Raw genomic sequence first — 21,440 nt, 5'->3', positions numbered from 1 at the left:
CTCATCTCTCTCATTTTTTGGGGGAGAGAAAATAGAATAATAAGCGCAGCATTATCTTTCTTATTCGTTGGCTTAACAATTCTGGGGACTTTTATATGTCTCTCCTTTGTACAGTAATGTCCTTGTTTCGACTTTAAATAGATAGTTTTAAAATTACTCACTTTATATGTATATTAGTCACTTTTAAACAATTCAACCTCTTTAGTGCACAACACACATGTTAAACTTGTTATAAAAGTCAAAATAAAAATATTAGTGTTCATAATTAACCTTATTAAAAGAGTACCTTTTCTACAATTAGGTTCGGTCCATCCGTCCGTAACGTTTAGCTCTTTTAATTAATTTAGACATGTTAAAATTGTCCTATCGACCTCAAACTTTGCATGATGAATCCTAAAACAGTTAGGTACAATCCGGGGGGGGGGGGGGAGGTTGTGTGACAAGGTAGTTTTTAGGAAACATACATACAATCCTTCATATTTTTGGCATCTTTTGCAGTCTTAAATTGCAAAAGTATTAGTCATTGAGAAACGCAAAAACTTGTTTTATGTCTTATACTAAATATTATATGACTGTTTTATTTTCCTTTAAACGTGGAATTTTGGATTATTTAAAGAATTTTGAAAACCAGAATTAAATTTGCGCTTTTTAGATATCTAATTTTATGAATTCATTTTGATATTAAGTCATGAAAAAAACAGTTTGACAGATTTTTAAATATTTTATAATGTTATACACATAAACTTTGAAAGCCATAAAAGAACTCATTAGAACTAAACCTTCCTATTTTTGTTTCCGATGATTATTGACAGGTATCTAAAGGGATAAGATAATGACAGACTACATTACAATAACTAAAAAAACAACCAATCAATAAATTCAATAAATGTTCCCAAGAACGTTAAGCCAATGAATAAGAAACCGTTATTAAAAAGACTTTGGGACTAGAGTAAGAACAGCCCAATGTCCCTTCCCTGACTATATATTTATTTAATATGTACTTATTTCAGATATAGAAAAATGAATGGTTGAAAAGAGGTGAAACGCAAAATAACCAAGAATTAAAAAAATGAAGTATTCCCTGCCTTTCGTCTTGCTACAAGGAATCAAGAAATTTTATTTCTAGTATGGCTTCGAAACCGATTAATATCCACTGGATTATTTCCGTTTCTAAGATATAGTACAAAATCATGTAAAATAAACAAACAGGGTACTCTCTAGTTATAGTATAGTTGCGCTACCTAAATTATTGACTATGATAAAAATAAGTGACTGACGGACAGACCCTAGTTAGAAGTTACATGGTAGCTGTTCTTCTAACCAGAGAGAGAGAGGGGACAATGGGCTGTTTATTACACTAGACCCCATAGTCTTAAAATAATGTTTTCTTATTCGTTGGCTTTAGTGAATTTTAATTGGTTGATTCAATAAGTTAAGTGTCCTAACGTTTCAACCACTCATTGTTATCTACAGAAGTGGTAATTTTGTGTATCATAATTGGGGATGTACATCAATTCATCCCTTTAAATCCCTGGATACAAGTGTATTAAAATCTCCAATTTCTTGATTGTTTATTTTCTTACTAGGATTTATATATTTCACTCCCATTTATTCATTTCAACTTACAAAGGTAAAATTTACAACAACAAAAAACAAGGTTGACAACATTCATAAAGGTTAAGTTCTAACATCAGAAGATGGGACAAACGAACAATAATTCTTGAAGAGTGTCAGAACTTAATAAAGAACGTTAATTTTTAAGTCTAATCGAAATTGTACATAAATCTGATGCAAAATTGCGTTAATATAGTATACAGTTCATCTTATGGAAAAATCATACATAATAAAATACAAACAATTTTCCCCAACGCCTCCGCCATCTACAATCTACATCTAATATAGGATACAGTAGGGTTTGATTATAGAGTTGTCTCGCTTATAATACGTTACCTTGTTTTCCTAAAAATCAATATCTCATAAATTAGATGAATAGGATAACCATATCATACAAAAAAAAACCATTTAAAAAATCTTTTCTAGTAGGGCTTTGAAACCGATTAATATCCGCTGGATTAGAAACGGTTCTCAGCCATACTAAAAAAATCATGTAAAGCATCGTATTGCAGACAATTTACCACGAATGTTAAAATAAAAATCATAAAATTAAATCCTTTGGCCCCTCGAAGGTAAGAAAACTCGTTTCAATCTTACAAATTTTTTATTTTAATATTCCCGGAAAATAGCTCTTTTCTGTTTTAGGTTGATCCTGGAATAGTTTCAGTGGCCCCTGGAGAATCAGTCAGGAATATTTCAAATATTTCATCGAATAACCTTTGACAGGATGTCCCTATTTATATCCAGGGATCTAAAGGGATAAGACAATGGTTGATATATTGATCTACATCCCCAATGATGATACACGAAATTAACCCTTCAATAGATTACAATTAGTAGTTGAAACGTTGGAACACTCAAATAAATTATCCAACCAATGAAAATTCACAAAGTTGTTATGCCCACGAATAGGAAAACGTTACTGTAAAACTTTGGGGACAAGTGTAATAAACAGCCCAATGTCCCCTCCCTCCCTGATTTATACCCCCTTGCTGTTAGAGAATTAAATATAACTATTCCTTAATATTTAAATCAGAATGGTGGGGTTAGAAAGCATTCAATTCACTTTTAAGAAATGGACTTTGGAGTGACTTTAACATTTTCCAGCCGAGTAAAGTTTTAAAGTTTTTTTAGTTTTACATGCTAAGGTGTTTTTATCTCTTATACTAACTTAGGATTAGAGCAAAGTATTCAAAATACATTTTTAAAAACATTTCATGATTTTTATAAATTTGATTTATGGTTTTTTGGTTGTTTCTTTGTGGAGGGGGGGGGGGGGGGTGGTCTAAAATGTAATTTTCGTAGGTATTTAAAAAACCTGCATATTCCACCGCTTCATATAGCTATTTAAAATTAGATTTATATAAAATCAGCCAATAAACAAATCATTCAGAAGGAATTTTCAATAACGGGTTGGGAACTCTGTGCCGACTTTCAATCGGGTCTTTCAATATCAGCCATTAGCGTTGGTAATATAAAAACACGGCCAAGTCGTTACATAAGAGCAGAAAACAATTTGCTAGCAGACCAAAAAAGGTCTCCACCACTTGGGGCAGGTAGTTATCTGGCCGGGTTATACATCTATACTATAGATTTATTAGCCTAACTAATAATTTTTCTCCGAATATTAAACACTTTCCTACAACCTAAACTAGACTAAAAACTTAGCTCTTAACTTTTACTTACACACACGTATATATATTTCAGGGATTAGACAATGGCCGATAAATTTATGTACAACCCCTACTTAATATTGCAATTAATGTTTGAAACGTTAGGGCACTCAACTTAATGAACCAACCATTCAAAATTTAATAAAAGTTTCCAAAGTTGTTGAGCCAACGAATAAGAAAATGTTATTATAAAACTTTGGGGACTATAATAAACAGCCAAATATCTCCTCCCTGACTGCATACATATAATACTTAAAAATTACATGAAATTCTTAAAACAAAAATTATTGAAGAATAATAAACAATAGGTTTTGGATCAAAATTTTTGTATAAATCTTAATAGACCTTCGCTACCAATAGACAATAGACCATACCTAATTATTTTTGTTGATTTTTTAAAATTTTATTCCTTTTTTTACTAATCCATTGACCGGACATCTTTCCAATAAAACTTTGGACACAGGAAAAATTAAAATACAAGGATAGAGCAATGGGAGATTAAAATTAAAAAAAACTACAAAATTTTGTATTCTATATTGTTATATTGATAAGCCAATCGATTGAAATTTCGTTTCTTATTTGTTGGTTTAAAAACTTTTGGGACTTTTCTTGTATTTTGATTGTTTCATTAAAATGATTGACAAAATGTTTCAACCACTAATTGTAATCTTATAAAAGGGGTAATTTTATATAATATCATTGAGGATGTACATTAATTTATCGGCCATTGTCTTATCCCTTTAGATCCCTGGATGGAAAGAAAGTTAGAAGAAGGAAAATAAAAATTATAAATAAATTCTATGAATTTATCCTATTGTAGTTTACCAAAACTTTTTCAAGACTTGTCTGCGATTTATTTGTAGCGCTGCCACTCTTTAGATTGATAAAAAAATCCCGCAAATTTATCTACTTTTGCTATATGTTCAAAAATTTTGAGATTTTTTTTCAATTTACAAAAGAAATTTTATATTAAATGTTCTAAATTACATAAACTTGTATAAAACATTCTACTAAAAATCATAGAGAGAGGGGAAAATGGGCTGTTTATTCACTGTAATAGTAAAGTTTTATAATAACGTTTTCTTATTCATTGGCTCAACAACTTTATACTAACCAACGTTTCAACCACTAATTGTAATTGAATTTTGATTGGATTTTTCATTTAGTTGAGTGTCTAAACGTTTCAACCACAAAATGTATTCTAAAGATGGTTAATTTTGTGTATCATCATTGGGTATTACATTATTTATTCGGCTATTGTCTTATCTCTTTAGACCCCTGAATACTTATAAAGTCCTGATTTAGAGCGAAGATTTGAAAATATAAAATGTCTGCAGTTTTAAATGTGTTGTGGATGGGCATTGGGAGTATTGTAAATTTACTGGTCCCGCCCCCAACTACAGCGAGTGTGATTTCGAATGGAAACGGCTGGCTAACGGTGTTAAGAAACAGGTAGGATAACTGTACTCTACATATTTTGTACAGGTACCCCAAAAGTAATTTTTTTCATGGGACATTTCTTTTTTAAGTTCAAATAGACAAACCCCAGAAAGATTATCGTATTTCCCCTTTTTAAAAGCGAAGCTTTTCTATAATTAGGGTCGGCCGTACGTCCGTCCGTCCGAACGTCCGTCCGAGATAGATAGCTTTTATTCGTTAATTTAGGCAGGTTAGAATTGTCCTATCGATTTCAAATTTTGCATGATGATTCCTGTAGTAGTTAGGTACGATTTAGAAAGCGTAGCAACTATATAATCATTACCAGAATGTCCGTACGCCCATTTTAAACATGTTGATTTTTCTACTTTTTTTAACAACAAATTTTTATGTGATCTAGTTATCCGTTTGATCTGATTTTTTGTATATTGATTCATGGGACAACAAAGAACAATAGTATAAGCGAAGCAACTCTATAATCAAGTCCTAAAAATGTAAGTATGTCCAGAAACATTATCCCGTATCAAGCAGTTTATGAACAAATTTACTTACAATTTTGCTTCGACTGTTTCGATTCTTTTATATTCTGATTATTCAGTTCAGACACTATACAAGTGTTAATGTCCGTTTGTCCTACCGTTTCAGTGCTTCGCTTTTATAGATGTTGTCATCCTTGTTTCACCTATGTGGCTGAGATTAATATTAATTGATTTTTTTTTTTTTGGGGGGGGGGGTAGAACTAGCGCAACTTTCCTTATTTCAGCATATTTTTGGGTTTTTGGAGTTAGTTAAGCGCAGAATGTCGTTACCTTTTTATAATTCATAGAGCATATCCTAAAATATAAAGTAGTAAGGTTTTTTTTTATCTGAATGATAAGATTCTCGAAAATTAATGGCAGAAAATAGGTTGCATTTTTCAGGGATGCTTTATGAATGTGTAAGGGTAGTTTTAGGCTATTATCCTGACATCCGTAGTCCTCTCCTGGAAGCTAGGTGCTGAGCAACTGTGTATTAATCAGCGTTGCGGAGCCGTTTAATTTTGGTGCGGCTCCGGTTCCGGCTCCGCGGATCCGTCTGTGATGATGGCGGCTCCGGATTTGGCTCCGGCTCCGACCTAAAATCAAGAAAAACTTGACATATTTTTTTCCCACGTCTATTTTTGACTTTTGAAGGTTTTAAAAATTAAATTTTTTATAAAACTGGACTTGAAAACCTTAAAAGGGGCATTTGCACATGACAAAACAGAGTTACCAAATTATAATTTATAAAAAAATATCTTTATTTATCTAGTCCGGAGCCGGAGCCGTTTTTTAACAAAAATTACGGCTCCACAGCTCCCGGCTCCGACTCCGCAACACTGGTATTAATATTTGAACACTTTCTTCAATCACCATATCCATGACAAGCAGATATGATTTTTTTTTTTTAAATTAAAAATTGGGGAGAGGGTATATTTTTGTCTCTTGGTAAATACCCTATCCCAAAATAGTTATTAATATTCACAGGACCTGTGTTAAGCCACACAGCAAATATAATTTATTTTTAATCACTTTAATGATATTTTGATAAGTTTAAAGACTTCTAAAATCTAAAGTTTTATATTTTTATTTTTAGACATGTCAGATTGACGAAAGAGTAGAATTTTATGGTGTTTATAATGACAAAGTAAGTAGATAGAGAGATGTAGTCGGGGAGGTTAAAGGTTCGAATCTCGTCATAACTAAAGCCGTTAAAAATGGTCATTACTGCTGCTATGTCAGGTGAGTGACATTAATTAGTGAGGGAAATTATCATTACCATGCACATTTGGGACTTTGCAAAGTTCGTTCAATCAAAGAGTTTGTTGTCTGAAGGGTGTTATTTCACCTAATACCCCGGTTGTTTGGACAGAAAAGGAGATATTTTGCTCCCCTTAGTTATCATGGGTTGTTTGACCTAAGTGTCAAGCAGCCTCGCCCGTATGAGGTAATTGATAGGCAGATAGATTTATAAACTGACGTACAGCCAAACGTACGCACTGACATATTTAATTTTTACTTGCTACGCTACTAGAAATGGATCATCATAACAAAATTGATTAAAACAAACAACATTTAGAAAATGAATAAACGTCAGCAATAAAGTAATAGTTATTTATCGCTTCGTATTATAGACAGCTTTCCGCGGATGAAAAAATGTACAATTATAAGAGTAAAACCAGTTTTGTTCGCCCCGAGATGCCAAAGGACAACAAGTACAATATTATAAGTGAAGCACTTCTATAATCACGTCCTAAAATGTAAGTATGTCCTTTAAACTGTATCCTATATTTAACAGATTTGCAAAAATTCTGACTCTCTACAAGAGCTGATGTTCCTTTGTCCTTCCGTTTTCAGAGCTTTGCTTTTATGGATGTTGTCATCCTTGTTTGTTGATCAACCTGTATCATAATTATAAAATGACATCTCTATATACCTGAAAAATGTCAGGGATATAAAGGGATAAGACAATGGCCGATAAATTGATTCCTTATGATGACACACAAAATTACACCTTCATTAAATTATAATTAGTGGTTAAAACTTTTGGACACTAATCTTAATGAACCAACCAATGAAGATTCAATACACGTCTCTAAAGTTTATTATAACACTTTGGAAACTAGTGTAATAAAAAGACCACTGTCCCCTCCCTCCCTGATGCATGCTCTTAGTTGATGAAATGTAAACTCTTCCCTGATTATTAAATGCATCAATAAAAGCAACAAGGATGACTGCAACGTTGGGTAGCGAAGCACAAAATATAAAATGAAATCCTTTCATGCACATAAATATTACAATATCGAAGTCCCATTTTAAAAGCGAAGCTTTTATATAATTAGGGTCGGTCCTTCCGACAGCTAGCTCTTTTCGTTAATTTAAACAGGTTAAAATTTTATTATCGATTTAAAACTTTGCTTGATGATTTCTATAACAATTAAATACGATTTAGGAATCGTAGCAGCTCTAAAATCGTGACCAGAAAGTCCGTACGACACGAGTCCGGTAGTACTAACAGTGCATGGTAATGAATTGAACTTTTTTTGTCTAAGTCATTACTCTAATTGCCTAATATTGCCACTACTCTAACTATTAATATCGCGCATGTGACATAGCAGCAGTAGGAACGATTTCTGACGTCTAAAGTAATGACGCCGTGTTGAGCCGAGATTCGAACCTATCACCTCCCCGGCGGCGAGCGGATGCGTCATGGTAACATGTTAGGAACCTTTTTTTTTAAACAATGGTAATTTTTTTGTTGTTGAGATTATAAAAATATTTTAATAAAACTGAACTAGTTATACCTATTTGTTGTAGGAATGTGGAATGACTTTAACCAATGTTCAACCAGAGGACTCAGGTAATTAATATTTCCAGTATGGATTCCAAACCGATTAATATCCGGTGAATTAGAACCGGTTCTTAGCCATACCGAAAAATCATATATATCATCGTATTACTATTAATTTTCCACGGATATTAAAATAAAAATCATAGAATTATTACCAAATGACACCTTCGGCCCTTCAGTGCCAACAAAAATGGTTTTAATTTTATAAAAACTATTTTACTCATTCTCTTAACCTGTAATTGTACAACTATATTAATTTATTATCTTTCTACTAATCTCTTTATCTATCTGTATCAATATATTAGCACATCTAAATTATTTCTCTTGATCTATCTATCTAACTGTTTGAAAACCAGCCTTTTTATCTGTCTACTATTTTGTTCACTAGTCTATTTAGGTCTATGCCTGCCTATCTTTCTTCTATCTATCTGTCTATCTCCATAACTCCGTTTGTCCAACAGTGTCTGTCTGTATGTCTGCATAACCATGATTCAGTCTATCTATCTATCTGTTTATCTATCTGTCTATCTATCTGTCTATCTATCTGTCTATCTATCTATTTTTCCGTCTATCTATCTGTCTATTAATCTGTCTAGCTCTCTGTCTATTAATCTGTCTATCTATTTATCTATCAGTATATCTATCTGTCTATCTATCTGTCTATCTGTCTATCTATCTGTCTATCTACCTGTCTATCTATCTGTGTATATGATGAAGTGAATTTGAAAGTTATTAAATAGTTGAAAGTTTGTTAGAGGTCGGGTCAACGTTTTTTCAAACCTCACGCAAAATTAATTAACTCTAAACCTCTGGGACAAAGATACTGCTCCTGAAGAATAATTTTTATGATTTAATCTTTTTTGCCTATACTTTTTAGCAGTTTTTTTCTTTTTGGTGACATATATCTTCTAGTTTTTAAAGAGAAACAAAAAATACAAAAATGCTTACAAACCTAAAAGTGTTTCATTAATATATAAACATTATTTTTAAAAATTTAAATTGAAAACTGGTTTATGTTCCCGAATGTGGGGGCTTAGATGCTCTTCTCTGGTGCAATCTTTCTTAGGCATTTTCCATGAAATCATACCTGGGTCTTTAAGATCCTGTTGTGTCAAGTGTTAATTTTAAGGTCAAAGTGCAGTTCACGGTAAAATGTTCCTAGTAACAATTATCTTCAAAAATCGATCTTGCAGCTCACATAAATGCACAAAAAGACTTATTGTAAGCGTTTTTTCTTCAGTGAAGATTTCCCTGTGCATCATTAGATCTTCGCTATTTTAGATATTTTGTAAGCCTTATTATGCCGCTTAAAACGGAGTGCGGCATGATATTTACGCCAAGCCGTTTGGCACCTAGCAGCCTTCAAAATTCATAGATTGTAAGAGATAATCGTTACCTGGAACATTTTACCTTGAACTGCACTAGATTCAATTATGGCATTCGATTTTTAATCAATATCACGGCTGACATAATATTTATATTACTTACTTAATCATTAAAGTAAAATAATAGAGGGGGCATGGGCCCACAGGGAGTGGACCCTGTCTTAATTTTATATTGGGTCCTTAAAATCAGCCTTGAGTCTCCACTAAAGAACAGAAAGTAATTTGCTAGTAGGCGAAAAGGGTTTCCACTACTTGGGCCAGGTAGTTGTCTGGATTATACATCTATAATTATACATTTTTTATTTAAACAATAATTAACACAACTTTAATCTCATAAACTAAATTTTATTTTCAGTTGTACAAAAGATAAGATCTCTAAAATGTCTTTATATATTATTCAAAACTATCATGTATAGGTCAATGGCAGATTTTAGACTATTCTGTTGGTTGTCAAGCAAACCACCCTAAAAGGAATATCAATTTGAAGAGGGTTAGGGGTTGTTTTCACCCCCTCTAATGTAAAAACCCCCCAAAGGGTGTTGAAAGAAAGTGCCATGATTATTTTTTGTGCTAAAGTTGGGACCACAAAATTTGCAAGCTCACAACCTAGCAGCTTAATAAACCCAGAGAGGGAGGAGACATTGGGCTGTTTATTACACTAGTCCTCAAGCTCACAACCTAGCAGCTTAATAAACCCAGGGAGGGAGGAGATATTGGGCTGTTTATTACACTAGTCCTCAAGCTCACAACCTAGCAGCTTAATAAACCCAGGGAGGGAGGAGATATTGGGCTGTTTATTACACTAGTCCTCAAGCTCACAACCTAGCAGCTTAATAAACCCAGGGAGGGAGGAGATATTGGGCTGTTTATTACACTAGTTCTCAAGCTCACAACCTAGCAGCTTAATAAACCCGGAGAGGGAGGAGATATTGGGCTGTTTATTACACTAGTCCTCAAGCTCACAACTCAGCAGCTTAATAAACCCAGAGAGGGAGGAGACATTGGGCTGTTTATTACACTAGTCCTCAAGCTCACAACCTAGCAGCTTAATAAACCCAGGGAGGGAGGAGATATTGGGCTGTTTATTACACTAGTCCTCAAGCTCACAACCTAGCAGCTTAATAAACCCAGGGAGGGAGGAGATATTGGGCTGTTTATTACACTAGTCCTCAAGCTCACAACCTAGCAGCTTAATAAACCCAGGGAGGGAGGAGATATTGGGCTGTTTATTACACTAGTTCTCAAGCTCACAACCTAGCAGCTTAATAAACCCGGAGAGGGAGGAGATATTGGGCTGTTTATTACACTAGTCCTCAAGCTCACAACTCAGCAGCTTAATAAACCCAGGGAGGGAGGAGATATTGGGCTGTTTATTACACTAGTCCTCAAGCTCACAACCTAGCAGCTTAGTAAACACAGGGTGGGAGGAGACATTTGGCTGTTTATTACACTAGTCCTCAAGCTCACAACCTAGCAGCTTAATAAACCTAGGGGAGGGAGGAGACATTGGGCTGTTTATTACACTAGTCCTCAAGCTCACAACCTAGCAGCTTAATAAACCCAGGGAGGGAGGAGATATTGGGCTGTTTATTACACTAGTCCTCAAGCTCACAACCTAGCAGCTTAATAAACCCAGGGTGGGAGGAGATATTGGGCTGTTTATTACACTAGTCCTCAAGCTCACAACCTAGCAGCTTAATAAACCCAGGGAGGGAGGAGATATTGGGCTGTTTATTACACTAGTCCTCAAGCTCACAACCTAGCAGCTTAGTAAACACAGGGTGGGAGGAGACATTTGGCTGTTTATTACACTAGTCCTCAAGCTCACAACCTAGCAGCTTAATAAACCTAGGGGAGGGAGGAGACATTGGGCTGTTTATTACACTAGTCCTCAAGCTCACAACCTAGCAGCTTAATAAACCCAGGGAGGGAGGAGATATTGGGCTGTTTATTACACTAGTCCTCAAGCTCACAACCTAGCAGCTTAATAAACCCAGGGAGGGAGGAGATATTGGGCTGTTTATTACACTAGTCCTCAAGCTCACAACCTAGCAGCTTAGTAAACACAGGGTGGGAGGAGACATTTGGCTGTTTATTACACTAGTCCTCAAGCTCACAACCAAGCAGCTTAATAAACCCAGGGAGGGAGGAGACATTGGGCTGTTTATTACACTAGTCCTCAAGCTCACAACTCAGCAGCTTAATAAACCCAGGGAGGGAGGAGATATTGGGCTGTTTATTACACTAGTCCTCAAGCTCACAACCTAGCAGCTTAGTAAACCCAGAGAGGGAGGAGATATTGGGCTGTTTATTACACTAGTCCTCAAGCTCACAACTCAGCAGCTTAATAAACCCAGGGAGGGAGGAGACATTGGGCTGTTTATTACACTAGTCCTCAAGCTCACAACTCAGCAGCTTAATAAACCCAGGGAGGGAGGAGACATTGGGCTGTTTATTACACTAGTCCTCAAGCTCACAACCAAGCAGCTTAATAAACCCAGGGAGGGAGGAGACATTGGGCTGTTTATTACACTAGTCCTCAAGCTCACAACTCAGCAGCTTAATAAACCCAGGGAGGGAGGAGACATTGGGCTGTTTATTACACTAGTCCTCAAGCTCACAACCTAGCAGCTTAGTAAACACAGGGTGGGAGGAGATATTGGGCTGTTTATTACACTAGTCCTCAAGCTCACAAAGCAGCAGCTTAATAAACCCGGAGACACAGGGATAGGTTGAAAGGTTTATTAATAAACTAGAGGCTACGCCCCCTAGAGGCCTCTAGGGGCACTTGAGGAGAGTCGAATTTTATAACCCAATTTTATTATTTTAGATTTTAAAAGAAAAAGTAAAAAAAAAATTTGGGGGGGAATTTTGTTTTTGTTACACACCAATTTATTTTAGTTATAAAAAAAATTTTAATAATTTTTTTTTTGGGGGGGGGATTTTTTCTAGGGGCGATTTCTCTTGGGAGGGTGGTGGTACCCTCCCCCAAAATAGTTATAAACCTTCCCGGGACCTATGAAAAGCTACCCTGTTAAGGAGAACCCGATCGGTTCAGTTGTTAGCGAGATCCTTAGGTACAAACACACAGACATCCTGTTACTTTAGTATAAGGATTATATTATTTACTAGGCACTATAAAAGGCTTCCTGTTTTAGGTGTTTGGAGTTGTCACGTAGAGGAATATGTTCTACTAGGTTTCAGAGGTTCAGGTAATGCAAATTTTCCAGTATGGCTTCCAAACCGATCAATATCCGTTGGATTAGAACCGGTTCTTAGCCATAATAAAAAATCATATACGGTTTCATATTAGAGACAATTATCTACTATTAGTGAAATAAAAATCATTATATTATTATCAGATTTGTTAGCCCGGGCTTTCGGCCCGTCGGGGCGAACAAAACCGGATTTAATCTTATAATTTATCGTTTTACTATCCCCGGAAAGTTGTCTATTAAACGATACGATAAATTGCTATTCAAGCTTTCACATAGGAGCGCCTTCAATATTAATATAAAATTATTTTAAAATTTAGTAACTTAAACTAAATTTTTAAAGCAACTTTTGCTTTGGAAAATTAATTAATTGATTTGAAAGTTTTGTTTCATGTAAAGAAAACGAAGTAGCGGGTTTCGTCGTATTTTCACATTAGCTTTTGATTAGGTGATTAGGTTAGTTTAGGTTAGATCCTCACACAGGTGCTAGAAATAGGAGAAAAGTTACTGTGAAAATACGACGAAACCCGCTACTTCGTTTTCTTTACATGAAACAAAACTTTCAGCTACTGTATGAGAAATAACTTTATTTTAATAATTATTCTAAAAATGCACTGATTTTAGGAAATCAAGTAGTTGGAACTATCAACATAACTGTTCAAGCAACCACCACAGAAAATCCTAAATTTACAGGAATAATTAGTGAAAAATTAATTAAAGAAATTTTTTTATGTGTTTTATTCGCTTTTCAAACTAAATTGAAGTTAAATATTTTATGTTCTTTTTGTCGAAGCTCTTTATAGTGCATATAAAAAAGGAGTTAAGTTAAAAAAAATATGGCCAAAGTATCACAAATGACGTCATATTAGCATAATCCATTACTCTAATATGACGTCATTAGGCCGAAGTTTTTTATTTATCCCCTTTTTTGTAGGCACTGTAAAGAGCTTCCTTTCTTTTGCCTCAAAATAGCGCCTAGAGGCTAATAGCGAAACTTGTAAAAGTTTGTGAAATTGAAATTATTACTTTTCATTTCATAAAAAAAAACACATTTTTAGTAGCGTTACTACTTTACAACTGTAGTCTTTCCTTCTTTCTGACATAGGCAGATTATTAAAACAATTTTCTATCTTTTTCTTGATATTATAAGGTTGAGTGTTTTTAGTCCATTTACCCGCAACCGTGGCTCAACACGTAGCGCATCCGCTCGTCGTCGGGAAGGTGTTAGGTTCGAATCTCGGTCCGACACCGCGTCATAACTAAAGACGTTAAAAATGGTTCCCACTGCTACTATGTCAGATGCGCGACGTAAATAGTTAGAGTGGGGGGAATGCCTTGGCCCAAAACAGGCGCAACTCGTTACCATGCACAGTTAGGACTTCTCAGACAAAGGTCGTGCATCACAGAGAGTTGGTTGTCTGTAATGTACTGTACCACGGGTATGAGGTGAAGGACCAAGAGTCTGGCCTTGAGTTGACAAGTTGACTGTTCAGTCCAGGTGCAACTCACCCATACGACATTAGCATTTTAGTCCATTTAATATATAAACGTTTGGTCATAATTAAGAACATTTTGATTTAAAAAGCGCATTTGACTAACTGTTACACACAACGTAAAATACGCGAAAAAAATTACCCCATTCAAATTTTTGTATGACCCTGTGATAATATTTTTCTTCACTAATTTATTATTTAGAAACCACAACAACTTTTATTAAACCCTCCCCAACTCCTCCTACAATAAATATTCAGGCAAGATTATCAATTAATTTTTATAACAATAGTGCATTGTTGAAGCTTCTTATAGTGCATATAAAAAAATGACGTCATACTGGTCTGCCATTGTTCAAATAAAATGTATACTGGCCTCTATTTTAATAGGGTTGTTAATACCCCTCACCACATGTTATTAGAAATTATTTATCGCATCGTATTATAGTAAGCTTTGCGCGGTTATCAAAATGAAAAAATATAATATTGAAACCAGTTTTGTTATGCCAGAGGTGTCGAAATATCGGGCCAACAAAACTAGTATCTATCTTATGTTTCTTATTTTAATATTCGTGGAAAATTGTTTATAATACGATGCTTTACGTGATTTTACAGAATGGCTAAGAACCGGTTCTAATCCTGTGTATATTAATCGGTTTTGAAGCCATACTGGGCATTAAATTTTGATATATCCTGATATTTTGATTAACAAAATGAAACAAATCTATTGAAAATCATAGGAGACTACTGAAATAAAAACTGTTCCAAAAGCTTCAACAGAAGGTGATGAAGTATCAATGGATGATGGTGAGAATATAACTGCTGCTAACACTGAAAACAAACCCAAGGCAAAGATATACAATTAGATTATTTCTAGCCCCTGCGGGGATCTCTAACCCTGCTGGGACTTCATTAACATTTATCTAACCTAACCTAACATAACATTACCTACTGCCGAAACCAGCTACTTCGTTTTCTTTCCTTGATAAGATCATTGTTTACAAGGTGGAAAGGTGGAAGAATACAATGGCAAAAATATTTACCTGCGTCTAAATTTCTCTCTGAAAATTTGAATTACTTTTACAGTATTTGTCTGAGAGCAATAAGGTCAATGCATCAAGGGGCGCCGTGGCTCAGTGGTAGCACACTGAGCTACGGTGGTGAGAGTTCGAGTTCAATTCTTCGTGTGTTGTCTTGAATTTCTCATTCGCAATAATAATTACGCAACTTCCCCTGGTTGTGTTAGAAGGGGATTATTAAGTAAGTTTGGATACTCAATAGTCACGTACATAATATCAGTACTATCCTTATCCCAAACTCATCTGCGGAGAGCGTCATTCATTACGATGACTTAATTTGGGACACCTGCCATACTCTGCGAGGTTGAGGTAATAATGAGTAGCTCCCATGAGATAGCTGTCATAATGTGCTTGAACGTGGAGCTTGATAGTCCTAGTGACTATACAAAAGTGTCTCAGTCATGTCCAAACCCTAAGAAACTATGGCTAATCAATCAATCAATCAATGCATCAAAGGCATTAAAGTTTGTTTCTTGTATTATCATAAATTGATAGCATAGAGAAATAGATATATTGATTAAGTTAGGAATCTAAAGGGACAATGGCCGATAAATTGATGTACATCCCCAGTTATGATACACAAAATTATCCCTTCTGTAGATTACAATTAGTGGTTGAAACGTTTTCATGGCCTAACAACTTTGGAGACTTTTGATCAATTAAGTTGAGTGTTCAAACGTTTCAACCGCTAATTTTAATCCACAGAAGGGGAAATTTTGTGTATGTACATTATTGGGGATGTACATCAATTTATCGGTTGATGTATTCTGGAAACAATATGTATATTCTTTTGAAAGGATGAAACAGTTGATGTGATTATAGAGCCTAAGAAAACTAAGAATGTAGTGGTCCCTCCAGGAATATTGTCAATTTTTATGCTTTAAAAAACTGGAAGGATCTAGTGTAGAACACAGTTATATATTCCTGGTAACAATTATCTAAAAAAAAACTATGATCTTTAAAGGCTACTAACGGCAATATGGTGTAACGTATGGATTATGCTCGCAAGACTTAGTTTTTAAGGCGTTTTTCTTCAGTAAAGCTTTCCTTGTTCATCATTTGATCTTTGCTTTTCATTATCATGCCCTTCAACAAGACTCATCCTATTTGTATTATAGTTTTTTTTTTTTTAAATTCGTGGTTGAATTTTTTTCTAGGTGCGTTTTCTCTTGGGAGGGTGGTGATACCCTCTCACAAAATAGTTATAAACCTTTCCATGACCTATGAGAAGGTTCCCTGTAAAGGAGAACTTTATCGCTTCAGCAGTTAGGGAGATCCTTCGGTACACATAGGCAGACAGATAGAGATCCTTTTACTTTATCATAAGAACTAGCGGCTTTGCCCCTGGCGTCCAGAATTCAAAGGGACAGAGAGGGCTAAAAAATAGCTTCATACATTTCCAAGTCTTAAATCTTAAAATGAAATAGCATAAATCCACCACATGACTAACTTAGAGAACCGAATTGGTTTTAAAAAAACCCACATTTTTTATATTATAGGCTAATGGTTTCATAAATCCACCACATGACTAACTTAGAGAACCGAATTGGTTTTAAAAAAACCCACATTTTTTATATTATAGGCTAATGGTTCATAGGCTATTGAATTTAATCCTTTTTGACAGTTGAACTTAATTAAATGACTATTCAATTTTATTGATTGCTTGATAAGCATTAAAATAAAAATAACTTGCGTAATGATGATAAACAAATTCATTAGTAGCGCATCTATAATGTATACAAAAGGTACAATTTACAATTTATAACAGGGATCTAAAAGGATAAGACAATGGCCGATTAATTGATGTACGTCTCCAATGATGATATATAGAATAACCCATTCTGTAGATAACAATTATTGGTTAAACGTTTGGACACTCAACTAAATAAATGAATTAACCAATTAATATTCTTTACAAGTCCCCAAAGTTGCTCAGCAAACGAATAAGAAAACGTTATTATAAAACTTTGGGGACTAGTGGAATAAACAGCCCAATGTCCCCTCCCTCGCTGGGTTCATAATATCATTTCTACTACCATATACTAAATTTGCACAAAGTTTTTAAATCTTACTTTTGAGTAATAGCGTGACCATTAGAATACTGTGATGGAGGGGTATTTATTACACTTGTCCCCAAAGTCTTGATATAACCTTTTTTATTCATTGGCTCAATATCCTTGAAATATTATTGAATTTTTATTGGTTTGTTCATTTAGTTGAGTGCCCAAACGTTTAAACCACTGAATTGTAATCTACAGAAGGGGTAATTTTGTGTGTCATCATTGGGAATGTACATCAATTTATCGGAAATTGTCTTATCCCTATAGATTCCTAATTAATAACATTGTTATAGGATAGCTGTGCTACTTAAATAATGTTACGTAATAAAAATGATAATGTATTTATAAATGGAATTTATATATGTACTTCAGCTATAACTACGTTGCATTTTTAAAGTACCTAATTTGATTTAGTTGTAATGTACATTTGTCTTGTTTGACAAATTTCATATCATAAAATCGCAAAATTATTCTTATGCTAGTAAATATTAAATATAATAAAAATTTCTGATTATTAGGTTACGTAAACCTATATGTAACATAACAAGGATGACAACATCCATAAAAGCAAAGCTCTGAAACGGTAGGACAAACGGACATTAACACTTGTATAGTGTCAGAACTGAATAATCAGAATATATATGTATAAGAGTCGAAGCAAAATTGTAAGTAAAGAAAAACTGCTTGATACAGGATAATGTTTATGGACATACTTACATTTTTAGGACTTGATTATAGAGTTGCTTCGCTTAAAACATTATACTTTGTTGTCCCAGGAATTTATATACCAAAAATCAGATCAATCGGATGATTAGATCACATAAAAATTTGTTGTTAAAAAGTAAAAAAAAATCGACATGTTTAAAATGGACGTACGGACATTCTGGTAATGCCTATAGAGTTGCTACGCTTTTTAATTCGTACCTAACTACTATAGGAATCACTATACAAAATTTGAAATTGATAGGACAATTCTAACATGCCAGAATTAACGAAAAGAGCTATATCTCTGTGACGGACGGACGGACGTACGGACAGACCTTAATTATAGAAAAGCTTCGCTTTTAAAAACGATCACTGCTTTAGGATGCTTTGATCATTTGCTCCCATTTATTAATTTGATAGGGTAGTGTAGATTTGTAGGATTCAAAGAATATTTTGATTAAACCGCCTTTGACAAATCTTCTTTTGACTGGTACTTGAATAAATCAATCTTATTATATAAAGTAGTACGATGTCTGTCTATCTGTCTGTCCGTCTGTCTGTCTGTCTAAAGCTTAAGATCTCCGTAACCACTGAACCGATTGGGCTCTACCCTTTAGGGAATATACCTACTGGTCCTGTGATGGTTTTAAGCTATTTTCTTGGGGGGTGGGACACCCACAACCCCCCCCCCCCAAAAAAAAAAAATTAAAAATACCCCCTCCCCCCCCCAAAAAATTTGTTTTAAATCTTAATAACAAAAATAGGTTGATCAAACCTCTTGGGGCATAGCCTCTAGAGGCTAGGGGCGAAGTCGCTAGTCTTATTATAAAGAAGTAAGTTTTTTTTGTCTATAGCTTAATATTTTGATAAATACTAAACAGTTTGACTTTTCCATTTAATGGAATCTTTTGTAGGACCCTGAGTGGTTTTCAACGATTCAATTTGTATATATTAGTTTAGTTTTAGGCCATTTTCCTGCGTCCCTTACTCCTTTGATTACAGAGCTTCTAGATGCTAGGAGCGCAACCGCTAGTACCTTAAAATTGGATAGAATTTATTGAGATTGACAATATTACTGATGAAATAGATGATACTCCTTTTACTGAAGACCCTGAAGAAATATCAGAACCAGTTCCAAGAGTTGAAGAAGCAAGCTCCAATATGTCTGCAGTCATAGGTTAGTGGTAGCGTAGCTACTCTGTACGGTTTCTATGTTCTTACGTCCTAAAAACTTATGAATAAAAAAATACTGACTTCAAAAGGGTGTCATATAGACTAATGATATAGATTGCTGTTGAACATATATGTTGTAATGTTCAGGACTTGGGTCAGGGGAATATACACAAGAAAATATACATAACTTAGTGATTCATCTAGGCAGACATCCAGATAACACACTAATGGACTGAAACTAAGATAACAAGTCATAATTTTCACACTGCCTCTATTTTTTTTGGTGGTGTTTTGTTTTTTGGGTAAATTCTTAACTTATTATTATGGCCGATAAATTGATGTATATCCACGATGAAAATTACTATTTCTGTAGATAAAAATTGAACACACAACTTATTGAACCATTCAATCCAAATTTACCCAAAGTCCCAAAAACAGCCCATTGTCCTCTTTCTCTCTCTTTGTTACACCCCTCTAAAACACTCCACTGTTTAATTCATTTTTAATTCATATATAATTTTGTTAAGGTGTCATTTGTGCTGTAGCTTTAATTGGCATACTCGGCCTGGCCGCCATGGCCTGGAAGAAGCGGCAGCTCAACCGCCAGCGGCCAGATGCAGCCGCAGCTGTTGTGTACGACCGCGAGGCGCGGGCTGTCAACGATGAGCGCAACATGATGAACGGCGGGAGCTCTAATAATGCCTCAATTGCCGGCTCTCAACAGCTTAATAATAAGGATAATAATTATCACGAGTTTTTCCCACCAAATTTGAATGGTGGTCAGAGTGCAACAACGACATACAATTCTGTTTAGAAGATGCTTTTGTTTGATTTCAAGGGTCAGTTTAGGGATAAAGGAAAGTGAAACATGACATAATTATAGTTGAAGTGAATCATAATAAAATATATACATCTTCAGGCAATGTCCCACACCTCTTTAACACATTTTTCAGTTTTCACCCCTTAACTTATATTATCTAAATCAGGAACAGTCCTCCTCCTAATGTATTAAAATAGCAAGTTGAATATGTGCTGCATGTCCACTAAAATCTCGCTAACGGCTAGACCGATCATTTTAAATTTTCAGGAATATTTTGGGGAAGGTTTTAGGATAATTGGCGGGGAGGCTGGTGGTAAGACACATTCTCTGAAAAAAATTGAAAGGGACACTTCAGGAAGGAAGGGGGCAATGGGCTGTTTATTACACTATTCCCAAAGTTTTTGATAACGTTATTAGCTTAACAACTTTGGGGACCTTTATTGAATTTTATTGACTGATTCATTAAGTTGAGTGTTACTTTTCAATTGTCTCAACCAATTATTATGATCTGTAGAAGAGGAACTTTTTTGTATCATTAAATGGGAATGGGATTTACTACATCATTTATCGGCCATTGTCTTATCCCTTTTAGATCCCTGGGGACATTTAGCTTTTACTATGAAATTATACTCCAAAATACAGTTCTTTAATCATTTCCAGCTAGCTTCGAAACCGATAAATATCCGCTGGATTAGAACCACTTCAAAGCCTTACTTAAAAATCATGTATAGCATTGTATTACAGAAATTTTCCACGAATATTACAATAAAAATCATAAATTTATACCAGTTTTGTTAGCCCGGGCCTTAGGCATCTCGGGTCTAACAAAACTGGTTTTAATCCTTTAATTTTTCATTCTAATATTTGTGGAACGCTGTCTATAATACAATGCGATAAACAACTATTCTGTTTTTTATTTTAATAAACATACAAAAATGTGATATTAGGTTTTTAAGAAAATAATCATTTTTTCTTTGTATTTTGTAATTTTTAAATTGCTTATTTTCATCTTTAATTAGTTTTCCAATCATTTAAGAAACCAAAAAGTATTAATCTATAAAAATGAACGATCATGACTATGAAAACCAACATTTTTATTACAACATTTAAAACATTTTATTCTTATGACATTTATATTAATTGTTTTTTTTCTTCAAAATTTGCATTTTTCATGACGATAAAATATATGTTTAGATTATATTTTCTATTGTATTATTTAGATTATTTGTAATCATTTATCGTGTTTTATGTTAGAAATAAATCATAAAAAAATATAATTTTAGTTCAGGGAGGGGAAGACATTGGGCTGTTTATTGCACCGGTGACTATAGTTTTATAATAGCGTTTTCTTGTTTGTTGTATATATACAGTGTGTTTTTTTATGAGAACTTTTTTGAAAGCAATTTTACCCTACTTATAG

The 21,440-nt window shown here is 34.3% G+C and overlaps 2 protein-coding genes across 2 annotated transcripts in view; both read left to right on the top strand.

The window, feature by feature from the left end:
- Positions 1 to 21,440, top strand: part of LOC145305445 (uncharacterized) — a 344,737-nt gene that overhangs the window by 225,306 nt on the left and 97,991 nt on the right. The window lies entirely within an intron of this gene.
- LOC145305292 (uncharacterized) lies at positions 991 to 21,292 on the top strand. The gene is made up of 13 exons (XM_080146904.1): positions 991 to 1,105; positions 1,589 to 1,630; positions 2,260 to 2,303; positions 4,625 to 4,739; positions 6,339 to 6,389; positions 8,060 to 8,102; positions 12,637 to 12,690; positions 13,318 to 13,386; positions 14,389 to 14,444; positions 14,924 to 15,031; positions 16,060 to 16,120; positions 19,115 to 19,204; positions 19,728 to 21,292. Exons 1-13 carry the CDS (start codon positions 1,070 to 1,072, stop codon positions 20,012 to 20,014), a joined length of 1,056 nt encoding a protein of 351 aa, XP_080003030.1. The 5' UTR covers positions 991 to 1,069; the 3' UTR covers positions 20,015 to 21,292.

Source organism: Acartia tonsa, chromosome 2, assembly GCF_053477335.1.
Source record: "Acartia tonsa isolate MP-2025a chromosome 2, ASM5347733v1, whole genome shotgun sequence".
Taxonomy (NCBI): Eukaryota; Metazoa; Arthropoda; class Copepoda; order Calanoida; family Acartiidae; genus Acartia; species Acartia tonsa.
Note: the sequence above shows the minus strand (reverse complement) of the source record. Positions and strands in the feature narration are given on the sequence as shown.